This window comes from Schistocerca gregaria, chromosome 5 (assembly GCF_023897955.1).
Source record: "Schistocerca gregaria isolate iqSchGreg1 chromosome 5, iqSchGreg1.2, whole genome shotgun sequence".
NCBI lineage: Eukaryota > Metazoa > Arthropoda > Insecta > Orthoptera > Acrididae > Schistocerca > Schistocerca gregaria.
Window position 1 is genome coordinate 121,234,826 of NC_064924.1, and position 24,687 is coordinate 121,259,512.

General features: G+C 43.7%; 1 protein-coding gene across 1 annotated transcript in view; it reads left to right on the forward strand.

Annotated features, from left to right (window-relative positions):
* Window positions 1-24,687, forward strand: part of LOC126272145 (probable cytochrome P450 6a14) — a 53,972-nt gene that overhangs the window by 20,983 nt on the left and 8,302 nt on the right. The window contains exons 3-6 of the mRNA XM_049974762.1: window positions 96-334; window positions 8,116-8,378; window positions 13,531-13,721; window positions 22,519-22,740. Of these exons, the coding sequence (XP_049830719.1) occupies window positions 96-334; window positions 8,116-8,378; window positions 13,531-13,721; window positions 22,519-22,740 (915 nt within the window). The remainder of the gene's footprint in view (window positions 1-95; window positions 335-8,115; window positions 8,379-13,530; window positions 13,722-22,518; window positions 22,741-24,687) is intronic.

A 24,687-nucleotide genomic window follows, 5' to 3' on the forward strand; every position in this document is an offset into this window, starting at 1 on the left:
GAACGAGTGTGGTTAGGAATCACAAGTGTAAGATTTTGCGTGAAACTTGTTTCCTTGAAACGTGAAGCAAACGTAAGCCATCTTGTTTGTTCCAGGCCAACGCTTCGGCGGAATATATTTCTTTAACCGACCGGGTCTCGTGATAGTGGACCCAGATTTGATCCGCACAATTCTCGTCAAGGACTTCTGGACCTTCCAGGACAGAGGAGTGAAGACGGACGAAAATGAACCTCTGAACGGCCACCTTTTTCTTCTTGGTGGGAACAAATGGAGGAGGCTGCGTGTGAAGCTGACGCCCACGTTCACTTCTGGCAAGATGAAGATGATGTTCCAGGTGAGGTGGCTCTCTCACTACTTTCAACACGCGGCGACCTCTTCGCCTAATTTTACGGTATGCAGAATTGCCCCTAGACTTGCGGAGCACGTTGCGGACTTTCGGCATGTGGCTTGTGCTCTGATATCCTAAGGACCTGCTTCTGGCTTTAGGGTGTGGGCAACTACGCGCAAGTATCTCAGAAACATCTCAAACAATGGATGAGGTTGTGCAACGGTTTCTCTAGTGCATTCAGGAGGCAGCGCTTCAAATCCCTAATCGCATCACCCAGATTCCGATTTCCAGTGGTTTCCCTAAAACGTTTTTCTTTTAGACCCACCAGTCTGATTTATTCGCATCTGGAGCTTGTTTTCCGCTGCGAAAGAGCTCGTCATCAGATCTTGCCGTCTGTACGGTCCCGGACATTTAAAAAGGTGTCATACTGAACCAGACCTTGACGTTCCACATAAAGCCCAGGAAAATGTCTGTTATTTGAAATGATATTTGCTACATTTTACTATTACTGAAAACGTTAGTAATGTGCTAGTAACTATCCCTGAAGAGTGTGTAATCTAATGATATAAGGGTACTTCCACCAATTGCAATGGTTGATGGATTGACAGTTTAACGACAAGCAGGTCGTTTTAGACGGAGATTCGTTACGAAATTTCAGGTGCAGAATTCACGGAAGTATTCGAATAATACTTTTCTGACCCTGAAACTAAATCAGCAATGACATCACATTAATATAAATTTGCGTCTTTTAATCTCAAGGTCTGGAAGATTGTGGCAGACTAGTGTGAGCTTCCGACAGTCCCCTTAATTAGCTTTCTCAGTAGTGTGGAGCACAGATCTACGGATTCTGGATTTCATTCTGGAGAGCTATGGTTGTTCGCAGCACACACTCAAACCAACTCTAAGCTCCAACTCCACCTCCAGCTCCTTATGGGAGTGGGCGGGCTACCATGCCGCAAAATTCTCTTCATCCAAGGTGTTTTGTTCTGTTATTCAATTTCATGAGGTCAGATTAGGTTGTTGGAACTCTAAAGCAACTTTGGTTGGTTTCAAAGAGTTTCACAATCCTTGTATTTTTCTTAGAGGTCAGGGAAACCTCTTTAAAATCTCACCTGAGATTGGATAGCTGATGCTTTCATGTTTGCTGTGTGACGTACACTTTTATTGAGGTCTTACTCTATCGCGTCTCATTCGTTGTCTTTTTTTTTCTGTAGAGGAATGCACAGATTCTTAGGTCCTAGCAGGTTGGTGTCATCTGTGATCTTCACTTCCGTTATCAATGTAGTACCGAGGCGTATGTGGTGCATAATGGTATTAATACCGTAGAAAGTTAATGTCCAGTCTATGGCATCCTATTTTTGCTGAAAACTCTGTGTGTTTTTTGGTTTGTAGTTTTGTGTTGGCCTTCTTATATATGTCGCATAGCGGCGATACGTGCCATTCTATACAGGTGCCATTTGTGTGGCTATCCATGCGTACGTGCTCTGCGTGCTCTGTTGTAGGTTTTATGGACGGTTATGGGTTAGTGTTTCCTATGGTACTTCGTTTGTTCCACAACGGTGATCAACCTTATCAAACCGAGTCTGTTCTCCACCCTGCGGATTACTTGTTCTGCGTATGGGGCAATTGATGGAATAACGTGTCTCGTCATTCCCAGTTATTTTGCCCTGCCCGCAGGGGCTAAAATTTCTACCCTCATAATGAATTCCTTGGAAACTCCTAGTGGGGTAAAACATACTAGTTAATCATTTGTTAGGAGCCACTATTTTAGGTCTTTTGTGGAATACAGTTGTAATTAACTCATACCGGGATTCCGTGATTTACGTGACAAAGCCGGCCGGGGTGGCCGAGAGGTTCTAGGCGCTACAGTGTGGAACCGCGCGACCGCTACGGTCACTGGCTCGAATCCTGCCTCGGGCATGGATGTGTATGATGTCATTAGGTTAGTTAGGTTTAAGTATTTCTAAGTTCTAGGGGGCTGATGACCTCAGCAGTTAAGTCCCATAGTGCTCAGAGCCATTAGATCCATTTATTTTTTAATTTTTTTTTTTTTTTTTTTTTTTTTTTTTTTTTTTTTTTTTTTTACATGACGGAGACTTGAGAGCTACTAGTACATATTGTCGAACGCCCTCTATTTCTAAGTCAAGTGGTGAGGTGCCGTCACTGAGATTGAGTCTCTTGACTTATGGTTCTCGATGTGGATTAAGTCGTCAAATGTGGCTTGTTTTTTCTTTGATCATTTTAATTGATGAAAGGATAAAATTTAAAAGTGCAGCAAATTATGTAGGCGAAAGGGAACACAAACGTCTAAGAACACTGACAGGACGTGCAAATTTGCTAAGCAGGAATGGCTACATGACCAATGCAAGGATTTAGAAGCATACTTACTAGGGCAAAGACACATAACGTCTACAGGAAAATTAAAGATACCTTGGGGGTATAGAGATGCACTTGTATAAAAATCAGGAGCTCAGATGATAAACAGGACCTATGCAAAGAAGGGAAAGGCGAAAGATGAAAGCAGTATATACAGGGCCTATACAAGGGAAATGAACTTGAAAGAAATGTTATTGCAAGGAAATTGGATGTACTAGAAAATGAGTTGGGACTTATTACAATGCGAGAAGAATTTTACAAAGGTGTGAAAGACGTCAGTATAAACTAGGACCCAGGTGTACACGATATTCCCTCAGAACTTCTGGAAGAGCCTTCGATGACAGATCCATGACCAAATTCTTCTATGGTGTGAAAGATATATGAGACAGGCGAAGCACCCTCAGAATTCAAGAAAAATGTAGTAATTCAATTCCAAAGAAAGCAGTTGCTGACAGATGTGAAAATTACTCCACAATCAGTTTACTAATTCATTGTTGCATAATACTAATACGAATTCTTCACAGAAGAGTGAAAAAACTTGTAGAAACAGATCTCAGGGAAGCTCAGTTTGGATTATGGAGAAATACAGGAACACGCTAGGCAACACCAACCCTTCGACTTACATTAGAGGATTGTTTAAGGAAAGACAAACATACATTTATAGCATTTGTGTACTTGGAGAAGCCATTTGGCAACGTTGACTGGAATACCATGTTTGAAATGCTGAAGATAGCAGGAGTAAAATACCGAAACCAGACGGCAGTTATAACAGTCAAGGGGCTTGAAAGGGAAGCAGTAGTTCAAAAGGGAGTGAGATGCGGTTGTAGTCTGTCCCTGGTGCTATTCAGTATGTACATTGAACAACTAGTGCAGGAAACCAAAGAAAAATTTGGAATAGGAATTAAAGTTGAGGGAGAAGACATACAAACTTTCAGGTTTGCTAATGACATTGTAATTCTGTCAGACACTGCAGAGAACTTGGAAGAACAGCTAAATGTAATGGACAGTGTCTTAAAATGATGATATAAGAGGAACATCAAGAAAAGTAAAACAATGATAACGTAATGTACTCGAATAAAGTCCTATGATGCTAAGAGAATTAGATTAGGAAACGAGACATTTAAAATAGTAGATTAGTTTTGCTATTTGGGCAACAAAATAACTGATTATGGCTGAAGTGGAGAGGATATAAAATGTAGACTGTCAACGGCAAGAAAAGCATTTCTGAAGAAGAAAAAATTATTAACATCAAATACAGAGTCCAGTGTCAGGAAGTCTTTTCTGAATGTATTTGTCGGGAGTGTAAGCCGTGAATGGAAGTGAAACATGGATAATAAACAGCATGGACTGAAAGAGAATGGAAGGTTTCGAAATGTGGTGCTACAGAAGAATGTTGTAATTTAGGTGGCTAGATCAAGTAAGTAATCAGGAGGTATGAATGGAATTAGGGAGACAAGGAATTTGTGGCCCAACTTTGTTGAAAAGAAGGGATCGGTTGACGGGACACATTCTGAGACATTAGTTTTGGTGAGAAGTGTGGGTGATAAAAATCGTAACGGGAGACCAAGAGATGAAAACAGTTAGCAGATTCAAATAGGTGTAGGTTGCAGTAGTTACTCGGAGATAAAGAGGCTCGCACAAGATAGGGTAGCATGGAGAGCTGCATCAAACGAGTGTTCAAACTGAAGAGCACATAAACAATAACAACTTCTTTTCGATTTATATTTGCATTAGGTCACTTTTCACTATGTACAAGCGGATTGTTAGTTAATTCACTGGTCGGTATTGGCTATAATCACGTAGGCCTACCAATAAGCTGTGAAGTACTGCACGCCTGGGAGTTATATAGAGCTGAGTGCTGACAGAAAGGGCAATGCGGGCAAGACATTCCTCAGAAGCCACATTCGGCTCAAGAGGGGCTGGGAAGGCAGTTGTCATGTCCTGCAGGGGTGGACATTTACTGCCATGAGAGAGAGCTAGGGCGAGGTGGCGGTACTTTACAATGCTGGAGGCCAGAGAACTCTTGTAGCATGGACAGTGCAGGTGGGTAATTTCAGCCCTACGAGGTTGCCGACTGCATATTGCGTCCACTGTGTAGGCAGACAATTACAGATACACCGCATTGTCTGCAGTGTGACCAACGCACCAATGAACAGATCATCGGTGCTGTATAAATGCTAGCCATACTGCAAAAGGAGATATGTGCGCTTCGGTTCGGCAGATACGAAAACACTCACAGTAAATGTGTTGAATTACACCCAATTGCCCACTGAGCTACTTCTGGATGTTCCAGTCAGGGTTTACGTCTTATCTTTCTCACAGCTAATCAGTTGTTGATAATAGAAGCATGACTAAAGAAAAATTAAGACACGTTCATAGGATTTGTCGACCTGGAAAAAGCGTTCGACAATGTAAAATGGTGCAAGATGTTCGAAATTCAGAAAAAAATAGGGGTACGTCATAGGGAGAAGATAATATACAGTATGTACAAGTGACAAGAGGGTATAAGAGTGGACGACTGAGAACGAAGATTCGGATTAACAATGGTATAAGACAGGGATGTAGTCTTTTGCCCCTACGGTTCAATCTGTACATGGAAGAAGTAATGATGGAAATAAAAGAAATGTTCAGGACTAGAATTAAAATTCAAGGTGAAAGGATATCAATGACACTTTTTCGCTAATGGATCACATTTCTGTCCTTAGTGCTGAACGGAATGAACTGTCTAATGAGTACAGAATACAGACTGAGAGTAAATCGAAGAAAGACGAAAGTAATGAGAGGTTGTAGAAATGAGAAGAGCGAGAAAGTTAAAACCAGGATACATAGTCACGAAGTAGATGAAGTTAAGTAATTCTGCTACCTGGGCACCACAATAACTTATGACAGACGGAGCAAGGAGAACACCAAAAGCCGAGTAGCATTGGCAAAAATGGCTTTCCTGGTCAACAGAAGTCTACTAGTATCAAACATAGGCATTAATTTGAGTAAGAAACGTCTGAGAATGTGCGTTTGGAGCACAGCATTGTATGGTAGTGAAACATGGACTCTGGAAGAAAAGAGAATCGAGGAATTTGAGATGTGGTTTTACGAAAGAATGTCGCAAATTAGGTTGGCTGATAAGGTAACAAATGAAGAGGTCCTGCACAGAATCGGAGAGGAAAGGAATATATGGGAAACACTGCCAAGGAGAAGGGAGAGGATCATACGACATACGTTAAGACTTCAAGGAATGACTCCCATGGTACTAGAGGAGGCTGTAGCGGGCAAAAACTGTAGGGGAAGACAGAGATTGGAATACATCCAGCAAAGAACTGAGGACGTAGGTTGCAAGTACTACTCTGAGATGAAGAGCTAGGAACAGGAGAGATATTCGTGGTGGGCCGTATCAACCCAGCTATACAATGTTCATCCAAGATCGAAACTGTCATTTCTTCATATTTCCGCTACTTTTGGCAGCCTGCTTTCTTAAAATTAATCAGCTACAGTAGTCAATTTGTGATTCATTTTGGTAGCATCCCGATAGGAATAATTGGTTTCATTTGGTAGACTAAAATGAAGTAAAACCATAACACAGTAGTTATTTATTCGTTTTATGTAACTCCATAGGTGTAGGTTGTCGATGGTACGGTCGTTTTAATCATTTACAGGTGTGAGGATTCATGTGCAGAGACTAAAAAAACATGGGGGCTTACACACGTATGGAGAGCAGGTGGAAAAAATGGGCTGTACTGTGCAGGAATTACACTTCTAGTGACTGTACTGCCACCGACAGTTGGACGAAAGTCTTGCATACTTGCAACTGTAATGATGAATCAACCCACAACGAACGATGGGAAAAATTAAGTATAAAACAATTTCGGACGCCCCTGGAATGATGAAGCGAAAACATCTGCACTGATGGGCCAAACCGTTGTAATAAAGGGTCGGTCGACTTTTAGAACGCAATAAATTAGTGATTTTGTGTGGCGTGGTTGCGAAAAGCCCTCGTTAGGTTTGCAGAGGCACACGGCAACAGACGGCTACACACAGGTCACGCAGTTCCCGTACATTACAGGTCAGTGGTCTGAGGACGCAGATAGTTTACCACAGCTTCCTACATGTATGTCACCAGTTTCAGATCATGCTAATTTGGAGGCCAAGACAACGACGTAAATTCGCCATCGTGCTCCTCTACCCAGTGCAGTACAATTCTCGCCTTGCTGGAAGTTATCTTTCTGGAAGTTGCGATAGCCATCGGAAAACACACCAGCTATGAAGGGATGCAGGTGGTCCTCGTTAATGTTGACGTAGTTTACAGCTGTCACACTGTTTTCGGTTACTGCCGAAAGTCCCCCGGAAGCCCAGGTGAATGTCCCACGTAGCATAAAACTGACTTTATTAGGCTGCGATCCATGGTGCGCTGCAAGTTTGGAGCAGCTGTTTACGTTGATGGTAGCGCTTCCAGTCACAACCATCAATCTGGTGTAACACGAAACGTGATTTATCTGACCGTGCGGTAAGTTTCCATTGAGTCACGTCGCAATATCTATGATGAAGTGTCTACTAAAAACGTAACTGACGATGTGGTTGGGTCGTCACGGAAAGACGTCGGAGTTGTTTGATACAGAGCCCTCCGTTCAGCAAGTGTTCCAAACAATGTACTCTGTAGAGGTACCACAGATGGCCGCCTGCCGTGTTTTGTAGAGAAGGTAAACATCCGTCATCAACGTTCTGCGATAAAGCGTTGACGTCCAACGCCTTGTCACCATCAACCAATTTCCGTGACGGTCACGACAGAGTAGCTCAAAGTGCCAACTAGCCGTTTCTTCGAAGTTCGTTCTCAGGCGGCGGGGGCATAGCAGTCTTCCCTTTGTCAAGGTCGCTTTCCCCATTCGCGACTCTTATCATTACTAGGGTGATTCCTTATTTGTCTCTGTCCAATTTATACACTTTTCCTATTACAACATGCTCCCACAACGCCACCATGGGACTGACGGGCTCTTTCTGGATAGTAGTCACAAGGCTTTGGCTCAATCCGCGTACGTACTTGGCTGTTTCTGTTAATGAAGTCGCAGGTGTCTATGGCACGTTAAACGAGGAGGGTGACAGCAAGTTATGTTTTCAGTAGGGGGAAGACAGTAACGAACTGTACACCCTCACAACCCAATCCTGAATCTGTGAGTGCAGGCAGGTCACACCCTCCCACAGGTGCAACTATAATTCGTGTGTCTTTTGATTTTGTACAGGTGAGTGCCATGTGGGCCACGACCGGTCTGATGTCACGAAAAAATTCAAATGCTCCATACGTGAAATGTCGCATTCATTTCGGTAGAGTTGTAAAATGCTGTTTTGCACAGTAGTCCAGTTGCGGTCCGGCCTGCTATTGGTGATGACAAGCTTGACATAGTGGTGCGCCGTCGGCCTTGCAGACGCTAGCGGACTGCGGCCGCGAGATGGGGGAGGTGCTGGAGGAGCCCGCGTCCCGCGGGGAGGTGCTCGAGATGCGCGAGTTGAGTGCGCGCTTCGCCACTGACGTCATCGCGTCCGTCGCGTTCGGCGTCGAGGTGAACTGCCAGCGCAACCCGGAGGCGGCGTTCAGGCAGTGGGGCCGCCGCTTCTTCCAGCAAAACTTCCGCAACACGGTCAACTCCGTCCTCATGGCCATCAACCCCAAGCTGCTCACCCTCTTAAGGTAAGCACTGGAGTGCTGCAACGCTCTGTGTTTGACCAGGTACGACGCGGCTGCGCCTGCTGAAGTGGAGACCTAGCAGTTGGTCGCCGGCCGCACATGACTGCTTGACCGGCCCACACTCTCTTCATGTCTGTTGTCCGGACTCCGGATATGCGAATTACCGAGCACGAACGCTCTTTCTGACGTCACGCCTCTACTCGTCGCACAGTGTTGCACAAATTCAAGGCCTTTCTTTCTTTCTCTCTCTCTCTCTCTCTCCCTCCCTCTGTCTCTCCCCACCCTTCCTCCCCTTTGTTTCTTCTCTCTTCCTTCTCTCCCTCTGCCTTCCTCCCCTTTCTTTCTTCAGTCTCCCTGTGTCCTTCTCGCTTTCCACTTTCTTCTCCTTTCTTTCTTCTCTCTCTCTATCTCTCTCTCTCTCTCTCTCTCTCTCTCTCTCTCTCTCTCTCTCTCTCTCTCTCTCTCTCTCCCACTCTCCTTTCCTCCCTTTTCTTTTTCTCTCTCTTACCCCTTTTCTATGCTTCATTCTCTTTCTCACTCTATCCCAGTCTCCCTTCCTTCCTTCTCTCTCTCTATCTATCTATTTCTCCACCCTTCCTCCCCATTCTTTCTTTTCCCTCCCTCTGTCTCTCTCTGTCCTCCCCTCTCTCTCTCTCTATCTATCTATCTATCTATCTTAACATAAATGCAATGTCTCCAAGAGTGCATTGTGAGCAGGGCCCTCCAACAAGCTCGCGATTCTGACGATCTAAAGCACCAATTGAAAAAAAATAATTGGCACAATATTCCTCAGGTGGACGTTAAGCAACTCTATCAATCAATGACGAGTGGAATAAAGGCTTGCAAATGTGCCTGAGGTGTACCAACGTGCTATTGACTTGCTCAATTTGTGCAGCTATTATATTTTATTCTATTATGTTTTATTTTAATTTCAAATTTATGTTGTGCTACTTATGAGCTACAGCTAGAAAGTCAGGAAACGATCCTATTAATAGGTTATGTCAGTGTGGTCAATAGTTTCTCACTAGAATGTAGATGAGAAATAGGTGCATCAACAAACGATGAATCAAAGTAAAAGAAGATGACCATGCGCTCAAAGAAGATTCAATAGGAATAGGAAACGACAGGTACTTTATTTCAGTTTCTGTTGTAATGTGTGACATCTCCAACAACTTTAATCTTGGCAGAATTAAGAGAGCCTTTAAGCTGTACGGGCACAGACTCTGACTCGCTTATTTTACGATAATTCCTCGTCCTGACAACCAGCGGAATGGTAGACATATAATAAAGTGTACCTCTATCTCTGTTATAGACTTCACGTACCTGAAATAACCGATAAGCAACAACGTCTCGAGTGTTAAGTCTCCACCACTGCTACAGTGTCTACTTTAGCACCAAGGACTACAGCCACAGTAACCGAACCATTACCATGTCCATTAGCGTCTGCGTTCGTAAACGTGAAATTCAATATGCATCCGAAAAAGGCTTTAGTTCCTATAGTAAGTATAGATACATATCCTGCCGCTGCTACACACTTGATATATATCTTTGATATAATACGAGGGCTATCCAGAAAGTACGTTACGTTTTGGAATTGAAAATAAATAAAGAATTGGAAATTTTTTGTATTATATACAGATGAAAGCCACACTTAAATACTACTTTTCTACATAGTTGCCATTTAAATTAAGGCACTCATCGGAGCGATGGACGAGCCTGGAAAATCCTTCGTCGTAAAATTTGGCCGCCTGCGCCTTGAACCACGTGGTTACCTCTTGTTGAAGCTGTGCGTCGTCATCAAAACGCTGCATAGCCAACCACTTCTTCATTGCTGGGAATAAGTGGAAGTCGCTCGGTGCCAGGTGGGGACTGTACGGCGGATGAGGAAACAACTCCCACTTAAAAGATTCGAGAACTTCACGAGTGGCATTTGCCGTGTGGGCCCGGGCGTTGTCGTGAATCAGCAAGATCTTTGAGCCCAACTTTCCCCTGCGCTTGTTTTGTATTGCTCTTCCGAGGTTGTGCAGAGTTTGGAAATACCTTTGAGAGTTTATTGTAGTGCCTGTTTCCAGGAAATCTACAAAAATCACATCTTTTCTGTCCCAAAAGAGGTAACCAGGTGGTTGAAGGTGCAGGCGGCCGAATTTTACGACGAAGGAATTTCAAAAATGGTTCAAATGGCTCTGAGCACTATGGGACTTAAAATCTATGGTCATCACTCCCCTAGAACTTAGAATTACTTAAACGTGACTAACCTAAGGACATCACACAACACCCAGTCATCACGAGGCAAAGAAAATCCCTGACCCCGCCGGGCATCGAACCCGGGAACCCGGGCGTGGAAGGAATTTCCAAGCTCGTCCATCGCTACGATAAGTGCCTTAATTTAAATGGCAACTATGTAGAAAAGTAGCATTTAAGTGTGGCTTTCATCTGTATATAATAAAATAATTCCAATACTTTATTTATTTTTAATTGCAAAACGTAATGTACTTTGTGGATAGCCCTCGTAGTATACCACGCTTATCTTCGATACTTAAGAATATAGCTCTGTCGGGCTAAAATTCGCTTCCAGCGGTTGCGTAAGCCGCGCTGCGGTTAGATATGGAAGTGCTGTGTAAGTGACGTTTCCGTGAAGACGGCGTCAGTCATGGAGCAGCCTCACTTGTAGCACCATCGACACAGACCAGTTATTTTAGGAGGAGAAGGCGTTCGTGCCTTGCAGTATATAAAGCTATTGACAATATTGCTATTAGTACGAAGAATGGAGTAGGGGCCCAAGTGATTTTGCATGGCCCTTCTGTCGTTGCGGATGCGTATTGAATTTCGCGCTTACTAACGCAGACGCTAATGGACATGGTAATGGTTGGGTTACTGTGGCTGTAGTCCGTGGTCCTACAGTAGACCCCGTAGCAGGGCTGGAGACTTTTAACATTCGAAAAATTATTGGCTATCGGACATTTCAGATTTATTAAGTCTATAACAGAGATAGAGGTACACCTTATTATATGTCTACCATGCCGCTGGTTCTCAGGACGAGGACTCATCTTAAAATAAGCGGATCAGAGTCTGTGTCCACACGGCTTTTAGGAGCTCTTAATTGTGCCAAGATTAATGTTGTTTGCGATGTCACACATTACCTCCGGTGAGATGGAGAAGCATCGCCACAGGCTGAGCATGCCACGATCGGCAGATAACAGTGTAATGTAGAAACAGATGGGAGTGTGGTGTGCAACATGTCTTACTGCATTACTGACAATGTAGAATACATGGTACTTATGTGTCTGTTCACAGACAACGTGTTTGGAAGTATTACCTTCAATTAAAGAATTCTTCTTCTTCCGCAGCTTGTCAAAATAATGCAACGTGAGGAAGCACTTATAGCTGTGCTTTATTTTCTTTACTGACCGATTGGAATAGGTAATGGTTCCTGGAACCATGTCATTCATAGTCTTAAATGCGATTTATTGTATCCTATTTTTCCCGTATTGTTTGCCTGATTGCAACGGCACTGCATACAATGACACGTGCCAGATTATGCACAACTTTCTCTGCACCTGTGGTGCCATGCTATGTTGTAAAGAGATAGCAACGAGAATGCTCCAGCTACACAGAAAGTTAGCAGCTGACACTCAACTGGGGCGGCCACCCTTTCGGAACAGAGGGATGCGCAGCAGCCGGCCGGAGTGGGCGAGTGGTTCTAGGCGCTACAGTCTGGAACCGCGCGACTGTTACGGTCGCAGGTTCGAATCCTGCCTCGGGCATGGATGTGTGTGCTGTCCTTAGGTTAGTTATGTTTAAGTTGTTCTAAGTTCTAGGGGACTGATGACCTGAGAAGTCGCATAGTGCTCAGAGACTGTTTTTATGGACAGGACCGTAGAGCACTGTCACTGTCTGCACAAATGTCCTTCTGGTAGCGTCCTTCTCAGGCCATCCTGTGTGATCTGCTGATACCTCACACTAAATTCTGCAGCTGAAATGTAACAATGTTACTGTAAATGAAAGACTAAAACTACAGGCTGACAATTACGGAACCATATGAAAAAAACGTAAATGAGTTACAAACTACGGCGTGCGCACACTTCATTTGAGCTCCCCCCGTCAGAGGTTCGAGTCCTCCCTCGGACATGAGTATTTCTGTCGTTCGTGAGGTAAGTTACTTTAAGTTAGATTAAATACTGTGTAAGCTTAGGGACCGATGACCTCAGCAGTTTGGTCCCATAATACCTTACCAGAAATTTCCAAATTTTACTCTTTATTCGACAGATAAACGTCACTACAGATATTCAGATTTCAGTCATGACATGTTCGATATGGCTGCCATAATTTGCGATGATGTGTCGCACACGAATAGCGAAATTCTGTATGACCTGCTGAAGTGTCAGAACATCTATGCTGTTGATGACCTCCTGCATGGCCGTTTTCTGCTCTGTATTATTTTTGGGGTTATTGCTGTACATCTTGTCTTTAATATAGCCCTACAAAAAGGAGTCGCAAGTGTTCACGTCCGGAGAATATGGCAGCCAGTCAAGGCCCAAGCCAGTGGCCTCTGGGTATCCCAGAGCCACAATGCGGTCCCAAAAGTGCTCCTCCAGGACATCAAACAGTCTCCTGCTTCGATGGGTTCGAGCTCCGTTTGCATGAACCACATTTTGTCGAAATCAGACTCACTGTGGACAATTGGCATGAAATCCGTCTTCCAGAACCTTCACGAACCGTTCGGTACTCACCGTGCCATAAAGGAATATAGTACCGATTATTCCGTGACTGAACATTGCACACCACACAGTCATCTGTTAAAGGTGGAGAGACTTCTCGATCGCGGAATTCGGATTCTCAGTCCTCCAAATGCGCCAATTTTGCTTATTGACGAACCCATCCAAATGAAAGTGGGCTTCGTCGCTAAACAAACCATACTAATTCCCATCGTGCCCGACGGCCAACCGTGGAGCTTCAACATCCTGACGCAGGCCGTTCAGATCTTATGACGATAGATTACGCATAGTTGAATAATTGTCACCTTGTATGTCGATGCTGCAAATTATGGCAAACGGTGTGGAGCTCCATAGACTTTCTTTTTAATTCTTTAATTTGTAGCACCCCGGTAAGAAGAAATGTAGACGACTAAAGACAAATTTCCTTGTGCCTCCTACAGTCCCAAGAGCAATTTGACGGAGGTGTCGCAGTACTTCCGCAAGATGGTGAGCGACACGGTCAAGTACAGGGAGGATAACGGCGTCACGAGGAACGACTTCATGCACCTGCTGATCCAGCTGAAGAATGAGGGCTGCGTCGACAGCGACCGGCCGGGAGCTAACAAGCAGAAGGACGAGGATGACAAGTGGAGTGAGTGCTTTTTTTCCCCCTTTCTTTGTCCTCAACTGTGTCTGCTAGCGCTCCAACAGTACAAAACACGAAAGAGTTTCAGAGTATGGGACTCGCCACAGAAGAGATTCCGGATAAAAATGAGTTGTAGCTAAAGTACGTCCCTCCCAGAGGACACCGTTTTATAGTAGGCACTTTCAGTGCCGGGCGGGAGGATTTGCGTGCTTCGGTGAAGTCTAGAGCTATGCCGGCGGTAGCATAGCTACTGGCAGGGTTCCCCAAGCGGGACTGGTCTCAACAGTGGAGCCAGGCAAAGTGTGTCCCACAACATAGGGCAGGGAGGGCTCGAGAAGCGCAGTGAAGCAAGCTTCCCTAGAGGAGTAAACCTCATACAAATCCTGGTTCTCCAGGGGGGGGGGGGGGTGGGCATGGGGCTAATAACCCCATACTGTAAAAAAAAAGAATATGATGGAAATTCAACAGAACCCTCGGAAACTGGATGGAAAACATGTATCACGACCCCGGCAAACGAAACGGATAAGGGATCTAACAGTAGCATCATGATATGTGACGACAATGCTTCAGCCTGGAAAAATGAAAGAAATAGCCAATGACATAGTAAAATCACAGCGAATACGATGGCTAGGACACTTGGAGAGAATGGCAGAGGACAGAATTCCAAAGAAAATGATGAAAGGTGTGAGTCATTCAGGTAGGCGAAAAGGGAGACCTAGAAGAAGATGGATCGATGAGGTAATAATGGATATCAGCAATATGGGAGTCCGGGGGTGGAAAAGAGCAGCAAAGAACCGAGAAGTGTGGAGGAAGATTGTTGAAGAAGCCAAGGCTCACCAAGGGCTGTAGAGCTACTGAAGAAGAAGAAGAAGAAGAAACTAAAGTACGCCACTCTCGTATTACAAAAGTTATACTTGATTAATATATTAGACACTAGTACTTTTTAGACCCCTACGATTGTGAAGTCTCTTGGAGTGTTACAAGGGTAGGTCGACAAACAATCCATCTTCCATGCTATGTAAAAGAGTAGATAAAGATCAATCAAGTACCAAAAAAAATGTGTGTAAAATCTTATGGGACTTAACTGCTAAGGTCATCAGTCCCTAAGCATACACACGTTACTTAACCTAATTTATCCTAAGGACAAACACACACACACATGCCCGAGGGAGGACTGGAACCTCCGCCGAGACCAGCCGCACAGTCCATGACTGCAGCGCTAAGACCGCTCGGCTAATCCCGCGCGGCTCAATCAAGTACCGTAGGCCACTCAGTTTACTTAATATATAGGACTTAAACAGTCAAAGTTACTTATCTTTGTTGGCAATTGAAGTGGTCGCAGCTTGCAAAGGTGAAAAGAACTGATGATAGTGGACTAACACTGTAAAAAACTTACAATGTCGAGTAGAAACGAGGGAGCGACAAACAGAGAAAAGGGGCGCGCTTACTACGTACATTTTTTGACAGCCTTGCAAACCTAATTGACTGTCAAGTCTCTAGAGAAGGAAGCTGCGTGTGCAGGCCGCAACGCTAGCAAATTATTTCTGGAAATATCTTAGACATGAAGGTAAAAGAACCTTAAAGGCAGAGAAAACATCAAAGTATTCATCAAATTAAGGCAGTTAACCACATTAACTCACTGTTGAGCGTTGTGACTCCATGAGCCATGCTTCTCCATCCTGTATGGTTACCGTCTCGTCTTAGAGCCTGTTGTAGAGGTAGATCAGAGACCTTTTCGATCTGATCCACCCATCTGCTCGCTGCACTTTCCCTTGGTTTCTTGCCCTCGATCTTCTCTTCCACGACTATTTTCTCTGTTTCTTTTTCCATCTTTTCTCACAATGTGGCCTAAGAACTCGAGAATTTTTTGGTTGACACGAGAAGAAAGACGCCTGCAGATGATGAGTTGCTCAATATTGGACACATGGAAAAAATTCCAAAATTGTTAGCTTGTAGTTGCAGCACATGCAAAAAGTTTTTTTTTTCTGTCATTCTCTGGATAGTCAAAATTCGGCGATGTTCTTGATTGCTAGGTGGATGAACTATCGATATACGTAATTAAGTTTCCACGGAACCCTCATTCCGCGAGTCCTTTTTGCAGTTATTCTTTATTTCTTCATGGTTGTTGCCAATTGCAAAGTTTAAACAGTATTGCTAAAAGCTCTCCATTCTGGGATTAACAACAGTATGGAAAGCCAGGCAGTTGAGCAGCTTACCGCCGGCCGCTGTGGCCGAACGGTTCTAGGCCCTTCAGTCCGGAACCGCGCTGCTGCTATGGTCGCAGGTTTGAATCCTGCCTCGGGCATGGATGTCTGTGATGTTCTTAGGTTAGTTAGGTTTGTTCTAAGTCTAGAGGACTGACGGCCTCAGATGTTAAGTCCCGTAGTGCCATTTGAACCATTTGAATTGAGCAGCTTACCTCGTAACCGGCAATATTACGCAGTAAAACAGACACTGTAATTCAGTATCTCCAGAACTATAAATCCCTCCTTGTAAACAGTATATATGGTGAAGTTATCAAAGAAATAGGACAGGAAAGTGTTTATGTGCTGCATTCGATGTGTACAAGAATATGGGAAACTGGGGAATGGTCAGAAGACTAGTTGAACTCTCTCCATCCTCCTATACAAGAAAGAGTCAACCAGGAACTGCTACAACTACCGAGCTATTGCTTTCATATCACACGTAAGCAAAACTTTGCTCTACACCTTGAACCAGGGTTTGAAGCCATACATTCAGCCTGAAATATCCACAGAACAAGCAGGTTTCGTTGAAGTAAAAGGAACTTTTCAACAGATTCTCAACATAGACAAAAAATCAAGAAATAGCGCGAGATTTGTGTTCTTGTCTAAAAAGTTGTGGGAGGTGCTTGCAGAGTTCGCTGTCCAAACACACTTGACAGCGCTCGTCCAAATAAATGTGCTGGCTGCTGCACGATGTGTCTTACAGTGTTGTTGTGTAGGTGTTAACTAAAGTCTTCACAACGGATTAAAGTGATCAGCAACTGTTGAATTCTAAATGCTTCCTGCAATGTATTGCGCGGAAAAACGCGAATAACCCCGTAGCCGCCCAGATAAAGATAGATAAGCATCCTAGAAAGCCATCATTAGGGACACGGAACTGCTGAAATCAGTCTCTGCAGAGCATTGTCTGCAGACTACAAAAACACCGAGATTCTGATTACGGCTTTCCCTTTCTGGCCTCACCACAAGGTCTGCAACACTGATGATTTAATTAACAAGAAGTCTCACACAACTCGAGAAAACGCGGATTCTGGCATTGACGGTGTTACTCAGATCCAAGAGTGCCATATCCGTAAAACTGTTGTCCAATATCCTTGACATGCATTTGTTGTAGAATCTTAGTGCATATTCTGACCTCGTGTATATCCTGAGCAAAATAGAAAATGACGCACTACAAAGGAATTATCCGAATCGGACGGAAATAGGTAGATATGACGTACATGACAGACAAACAAATGATTATAATTTAAGAAAAATTGTGTGATTTATTTAAGAGAAATAGCTTTACAAATTGAGCTTTGAATGGAAAAGTAGGGCAGAGACCGAGTTACTGTGAGCAGTTCACTGACAGGGTCGTTCTCATCAGGATCCATAGCAAACCAACACCGACGACGATGATTCACATATACATGCCGACGTCGCAAGCTGAAGAAGAAGAATTAGAGAAGAATACGAGGATACTGAACGGGTAATTAAGTACATAAAGGAAGCTGAAAGTCTAGTAGTCATGGGGTATTGGAATGCAGTTGTAGGGGAATGAGTACAGGAATGGGTTACAGGAGAATATGGGCTTGGGACAAAGAGTAAGAGAGGAGAAGGACTAACTGAGTTCTGCAATACATTTCAGCTAATAATAGCAAATACCATATTCAAGAATAATAAGAGGACGAACTATAATTGTAAAAGGCTGGGAGATACGGTAACATTTCACTTAGATTACATCATGGTCAGACAGATGCTCCGAAATCAGATACTGGATTTGTTAGGCGTACCCGCGAGCAGATATAGATTCAGGTACCAACTTAGTAGTGATGAAGAGTAGGCTGAAGTTTAAGAGACTACCCAGGAACAATCATTGCACAAATAAACTGGATACGTAAGTACTAAGGAATTAGAGATACGATTGAAGTTCTTTAAGGCTATAGATATTGTGATCACTAATAGTTCAGCAGGCACTTCTGCTGAAAAGGAATGGACGTCTCTAAAAAGGGTAATCACAGACATTGGTCAAAAAAAAATCATAGATCAAAGAAGGTGACTGCGAAGAAACCATAGGTAACAGGAGAAATACTTCAGTTGATTGATGAAAAAAGGAAGTACAAAATTGTTCAGGGAAATTCAAGAATACAGAAAGACAAGTTACTTAGGTATAAAACAGATCGAAGGCTCGGGGAATCTAAGTTAAAGTGGCTGCATGTGAAGAAATCGAAAAAGAAATGATTGTTGGAAGGACTGACGCAGTATATAGAAAAGTCAATTTAAAGCAAGGGTGGTGACATTAAGAGCGCAAAGGAAATTCCTCTGTTAAATGCAGAGGAGAGAGCAAATAGGTGGAAGGAGTACATTGGCGGCCTCTATAATAGGGAGATTTGTCTGGGAGAAGGAACAGCAGTCGGTGTGGAAGAGATAGGTCACCCAGTACCAGAGACAGAATTTAAAAGAACTTTGGAAGACTTAAGATCAAAGAAGGGATACATAACATTAAATCAGAATTTCTAAAATCATTTGAGGAAGTGATAATAAAACGACTACTCACGTTGGTGTGTGGACTGCATGATTCTGACAATATACCATCAGACTTTCGTGAAAAGATCATCTACACAATTCCGATGATTGCAAGAGCTGACAAGTGGAAGAATTATGGTACATTTAGCTTAACAGCTCATGCATCCAAGTCGCTGACAAGAATAATAGACAGCAGAATGAAGAAGAAAACTGAAGGTGTGCCCGGTGACGATAACTTTAGCTTTAGAAAAGGCGAAAGGCACCAGAGAAACAATTCTGACGCTGCAGCTGATATTGGAAGTAAAACTAAAGAAAAAGCAACACACGTTCATAGGAACTTTAGACTTGGAAAAAGCTTTCGACAATGTAAAATGGTGCACGATGTTTGAAATTCTGAGAAAAAGAATGGTACGCTTTAGGAAAAAACGGGTAATGCACAGTGTGTACATGAGTCAAGAGGGAACAGTAAGAGTGGTCGACTAAGAAAGAACTGCTCGGATTGAAAATGATGAGCCAGCCGCTGTGGCCGAGCGGTTCTAGGCGCTTCAGTCTGGAACCGCGCGACCGCTACGGTCGCAGGTTCGAATCCTGCCTCGGGCATAGATGTGTGTAATGTCATTAGGTTAGTAGTTCTAAGTTCTAGGGGACTGATGACCTCAGGTGTTACGTCCCATAGTGCTCAGAGCCATTTTTTTGAAAATGATGTAAACGAGGGATGCAGTTTTTCTTCTCTATTGTTAAATATATACATCGAAGAAGCAATAACGGAAATTAAAGAACAATTCGAGGGTGGAGTTAAAATTCAAGGTGAGGAGATATCAGTGATAAGATTCGCTGATTACATTGTTACTATCAGTGAAAGTGACGAAGATTTACAGGCCCTTCTGAATGGAATGAACAGTCCAATGAGTACAGAATGTGGATTGAGTAAATCGAGAACGACGAACGTAAAGAGAAGTAGCAGAAACGAGAACAACGAGAAACTTAACATCAGGACTGAGGATCACGAAGTAGATGAAGTTAAGAAATTCTGCTACCTAGGCAGCAAAATGTCCCACAATCGATGGAGAAAGGAGGACATAAAAAGCAGACTAGTGCCGTCAAAAAGAACATTCATGGCCAAGAGAAGTCCGCTAGTATCAAACATGGACGTTAATTTGAGGAACAAATTTGTGAGAATCTATATTTGGGGCCCAGAATTGTATAGTAGTGAAACATGGACTGAGGGAAAATCAGAACAGAACAGAATCAAATCATTTGATATGTAGTGCCACAGAAGCATGTTAAAAATTAGGTGAACTGACAATAAGAGTAATGAGAAAGTTCTCTGCAGAATCAGCGATGAAAGGAATATATGGGGAAAAAACCGTAAGGAGGAAGATACACGATGGTAGGACATCTATTAAGATATCATGGAATGACTTCAATGTACTACAGGTTTTAAACTGCAGAGAAAGACAGAAATAATTCTTTTTCTATTCAATGGAGGTAAGAAACATTTCACTCTCTCGTATTGTCTGGTTATCTCTCTTTTTCCAAGCATTAATCCTGACATGTGGGGTCTGCTGGTTAATTGGATGTAGCATGTTAATTTGAAGGGGTGGCTGGACGCCCTTCCTGGCGCCACACTATACCTCCTGGGAAAGAATTAGAGTATCCCATCTGCCTGTGTCTAGTGTAATCCATGGAATAGTGCGAATGTGTTCAGATGGCTGTGAACCGTGTAACTGAGGCGGAACGTGGGAACCAGTCCAGTATTCACATAGCTTGATATGGAAAACCGCCTAAAAACAACATCCACGCTGGCCGGCACGCCAGCCTTCGTCGTTAATCCGGCTGGCGGATTCGATCCAGGGGCAGCGCGCCTACCCGAGTACAGGAAGCAGTGCATTAGTGCTCTCGGCTACCCTGGCGGGTTTCGTACTGTCTGGTTATAACCTTCTTTATGACTCGGGAAAGCTGGGTCGATTTCTCATCAAATTTCACGTTTTCTGTGTATTATTTCATGAGATCTCCTTTTATTTTTCCGTATGCAGGATCAGCTAATAGTTGCGGGGTACCTCCTTTGTCCGGTTTGGTGACCACAATACGTTCGTCGCTCTTCATTAAATGAAGACCTTTTCCTTCCCGCACCGATGTGTTGCTTTTGAGCGGTTTCCTTTTCCGTAGGATTCTCAATACGTCCTGTCTTACTTCTACCTTCGGAAGTGAAAACAGGGATGCATCGATAGCACTGACAATTTCTTCAGCGGGTGAATCTCTTAGATTTGTCTGCGGAATTCACACTTATGCCCACAACAGAGATGTCTCCTTCATCGAGCTCACCCAACAACCACTACTCGTTTTGGATCCAGAATACCGTCTTTTCTGTACACTTTGTACGTCAGTTTCTTGAACATCTCGTTTTGGTTTGTATCTTTTTAAACCCATAGCCTTGTAGAATGGTTAAATGTTATACTGTCGCCTTTATCCAAGTCTTGAGGAGAAAGAATTCTCGCCAGTGGAAAACGCAAAACAATTAAAATAGAGCATAACTGTGTAGGCTTCTTCCCGAAGAAGTTCTTCGCTAGTTCTTTTATAGATCGTCAAGGCATCGTTTGTCTGAACTTGGTGATTAGTTCTGACAAAATTGGCGATAATGTCGTTATCACGACGACAGGAGGAAAGAACCTGACCATTAAGTAATTTACGCCTTGTTCTTCAGAGGTTGTCCTGCCCTCCAAGAACGGTCTAAACGTCTTGCCGGTACGAGTGTTTTTTGTTCGTCTGCAGGTTTTCGTAGCAGCCCTCATTGAATGGAAAACAATCTAAGTTGTCAGACAGCTTCAAGTTCCTCCTAAAACTCTTTCTTCACAATCGACGTTTCTTCAGGGTCTTCTGGTATCTTCGGTTAGCTGAACAGTTTCAAGGAAGATTATCGTGTTCAGTTCTAAACGAAATAGCCATTTCGCAAGACTGGTTGTCGAGAGAAAGGTATCACATTTTTTTCAGTTACCTTGTACAAAGGAAGGAACCACAGCTTCAAATTCAGCACATTTCCCAGGTTTCGGTCCTCTGTAGAATTTTCGTGATGAAACGACAGCTTGCAGTTTATTCTCCATCGTATTTGGTTTATCCAAAGCACACATAGGCGTACACTTCACTAAACTGATAATTGCGAGTTCGAAGCTAATTTTATAAATGCGCTAAACTTCTAAGTTTGCAGATGATTTTCTTTCAAAGTTGCCACTCACTGGTGCGCATTTAGTTACTCGGAGAAAATTGTGCCTCCATGACCGTGTAAGATAACGGAACTGTGATCACTATAACAAACATTGCCTAAACGAAACTTCGACAACAGGAGACAGTTATATCGTTACCTTAAATACAGGAATTTATTTCCAAACACGAGGGATATTGAAAAAATAATCATGCAGAGAAGACACTGTGTAATTTTTCGCGATTTTTATTCGGGGGCCGCGCGGGATTAGCCGAGCGGTCTCAGCGCTGCAGTCATGGACTGTCCCGGCGGAGGTTCGAGTCCTCCCTCGGGCATGGGTGTGTGTGTTTGTCCTTAGGATAATTTAGGTTAAATAGTGTGTAAGCTTAGGGACTGACGACCTTAGCAGTTAAGTCCCATAAGATTTCACACACATTTGAACATTTTTATTCGGGGCAATTTGACAGAAACGAGAACCGTCATCCAAAATATTAAAATGACGAAAACAAGTTGAAGCTTCCGAGAAGAAGTTTGCTTTATCAATGTATTTGACTGTTATAGAAAGAGCTTACAAAATAAGAGAGTAATGGCTGAATGAATGTACATTAGTTTGGTATTCATTTTTTTCGAGTCAGGCGTATTGTACGAAAGGTAATACCAAAATTTGCGTGCTTTGAACCTTAAAACTAAGAGGTGTATAGTGTTAACGCTAACTCCTACAAATCTTCATTTACGAGTTTTTACACCGAAATCAAAATTGCATCAGAAATTCTTGCAACGCTGAAATGTCGGTGCAGTAAATTTTCCTGGACACCGTGAGATGGGGGAGTGAGAGAATCCCTCCGCACTGTTCCAGGACTGTCCATTGACGAAGTCGCTGCCCAGGCGTTCGTCTTCTTCATCGCGGGCTTCGAGACGTCCTCGACCACCATGAGCTTCGCCCTCCACGAACTCGCCTACAATCCGGAGGTCCAAGCGCGTCTGCAGACGGAAATCGACGCAGTTCTGAAGCAGCACGGTGGGCAAATCACCTATGAGGCAGTCAATAGCATGCCCTACCTCGAAAAAGTCGTTGCAGGTACGTAGGAATTTCTGTCCCAACATTTTTGCCTCTTATCACGCTGGCCTGCCTTGTAGAGAATAAGTGCAGCACTGGTTCTGGTAGTTCACAGAGGAAAACATTTCTGCTGTAGAGTCTTGTACCGTTAGGAATCAAGGGAGATGACGTTGTTATGGGTGGCCTGCATCCTCTTTCTACAACACAAATACACACGTGGATTAATATGGTTCTTTACTTACCTGAAGCTGCTACTTAATTTTAATATTCGTATTTAATTTTCATATTCGTGTTACAAGTTCCTCAGCATAAGTACTATTGCAGACATATCGGTAATCTTGGTACTAAAAACTTTAGTCTCAGTGGTATAGTCACACTTCTTGTCACTATGCACTGTCGTAGCCTGAGAGAGTCAGTGAGGCGGCGGCCTAAACACTTGCTGTCGCGAGGGCGTTGGCGGCGTGTTGTTTGTTGGTGTGTCTCTGGCCTCTCCCGTGATATGTGCGCTTCATCTTGCGTCTACTGTCGAACTTCGAGTTACATCTTTGCCTACCGGTATCCTGGCGACAGCTTATGCCATCACAATATCTGTATATTAACTGCACCTGAACAAATATATTAGTCCGGGCGGTACATAAGCGTATGGTGAACCAGGACTGCGTTGCCACTCTTCTAGATAATCTAGGAGCTGGTGTCGAGTGGTCGCACATGTAGTCCTTCTTGAGGAAAATAAACGAACTAAATGCAATTTGTTAACGTAATAGTTCGTAAGAAAATTTAATATTTTCAATTAAGAGAAAAACATTATATGGTTTAGGGCATACAGTTTTATTTTTCGGAGTCTTTTGCGATTTTCGAAGTTGTGGTGAAGCTGACACCTAAGAGAGCAGTTAAAAGCTTTTTGCTCATTTCGCTGTATATAATTCGTGCATATTTATACGAGGGGCGGTCAATAAGCAATACAACAAATTTTTCTCTCGGCCAATTTCGGTTGGAAAATGCACAATTTGTTGTGGGACATCGTGGAATGCACCCGCTGGGGTCCCTATAGTTTCACGAAGTTCGTGTAGGTAGCGGCTCTATACGTCGTCTTCAAAATGGCGTTTGCAACCTTGTTGCGTTCCAAGCAGAGAGCTGTCATTGAGTTTCTTTTGGCGGAAAACAAGAGTATCGCTGACATTCGTAGGCGCTTGCACAGTGTCTACAGAGACCTGGCAGTGAACAAAAGCATCCTGATTCGTTGGGCGAGGCGTCTGCCATCATTGCAATATGGTACGCACAAACCCATCCGATCTCCCGCGTGCCGAATAGCATCACGAGGCAGTGACTCATGTAATGTTGGAACGTGTAGACACTCTCATTCGAGATGATCGGCGGATCGCAATCAAACGCCTCGCTGCTCAACAGAACGTCTCTGTTGGTAGTGCTGACACTCTCATCCACCAGTTGGGGTGCTCAAAGGCACGTGCCCATTGAGTTCCCAGCCGCCTAACTGAAGACTATAAAGTCCAACGAAGGACATGTGGAATTACGAGACTGATCGTGAGAATTTTTTGTCGATCATAGTCACAGGCAGTCAAACATGGGTTCATCACTTCAGCATCCCACTCGAAGTGTAAATGGTTGCGGAAAAATACTTGACGTCTTAGCAACAAGAAAACCTCAGAAAATAGGGAGCATCATGACACATCTGAAATGTAACGTCCACTGTTCAAAGTGCCGGCAATGCGAATAAGAGGTGACCGAGACGTGTAACCAATGGCACTCCATACCATCACGCCGCGCGATACGCCAGTATGGCGATGAGGAATACAGGCTCCCAACTTGCGTTCACCGCGATGTCGCCAAACACGGATGCGACCATCATGATGCTGCAAACAAAACCTGGATTCATCAGAAAAAAATGACGTTTCGCCATTCGTGCACCCAGGTTCGTCGTTGAGTACACCTTCGCAGGCGCTCCTGCCT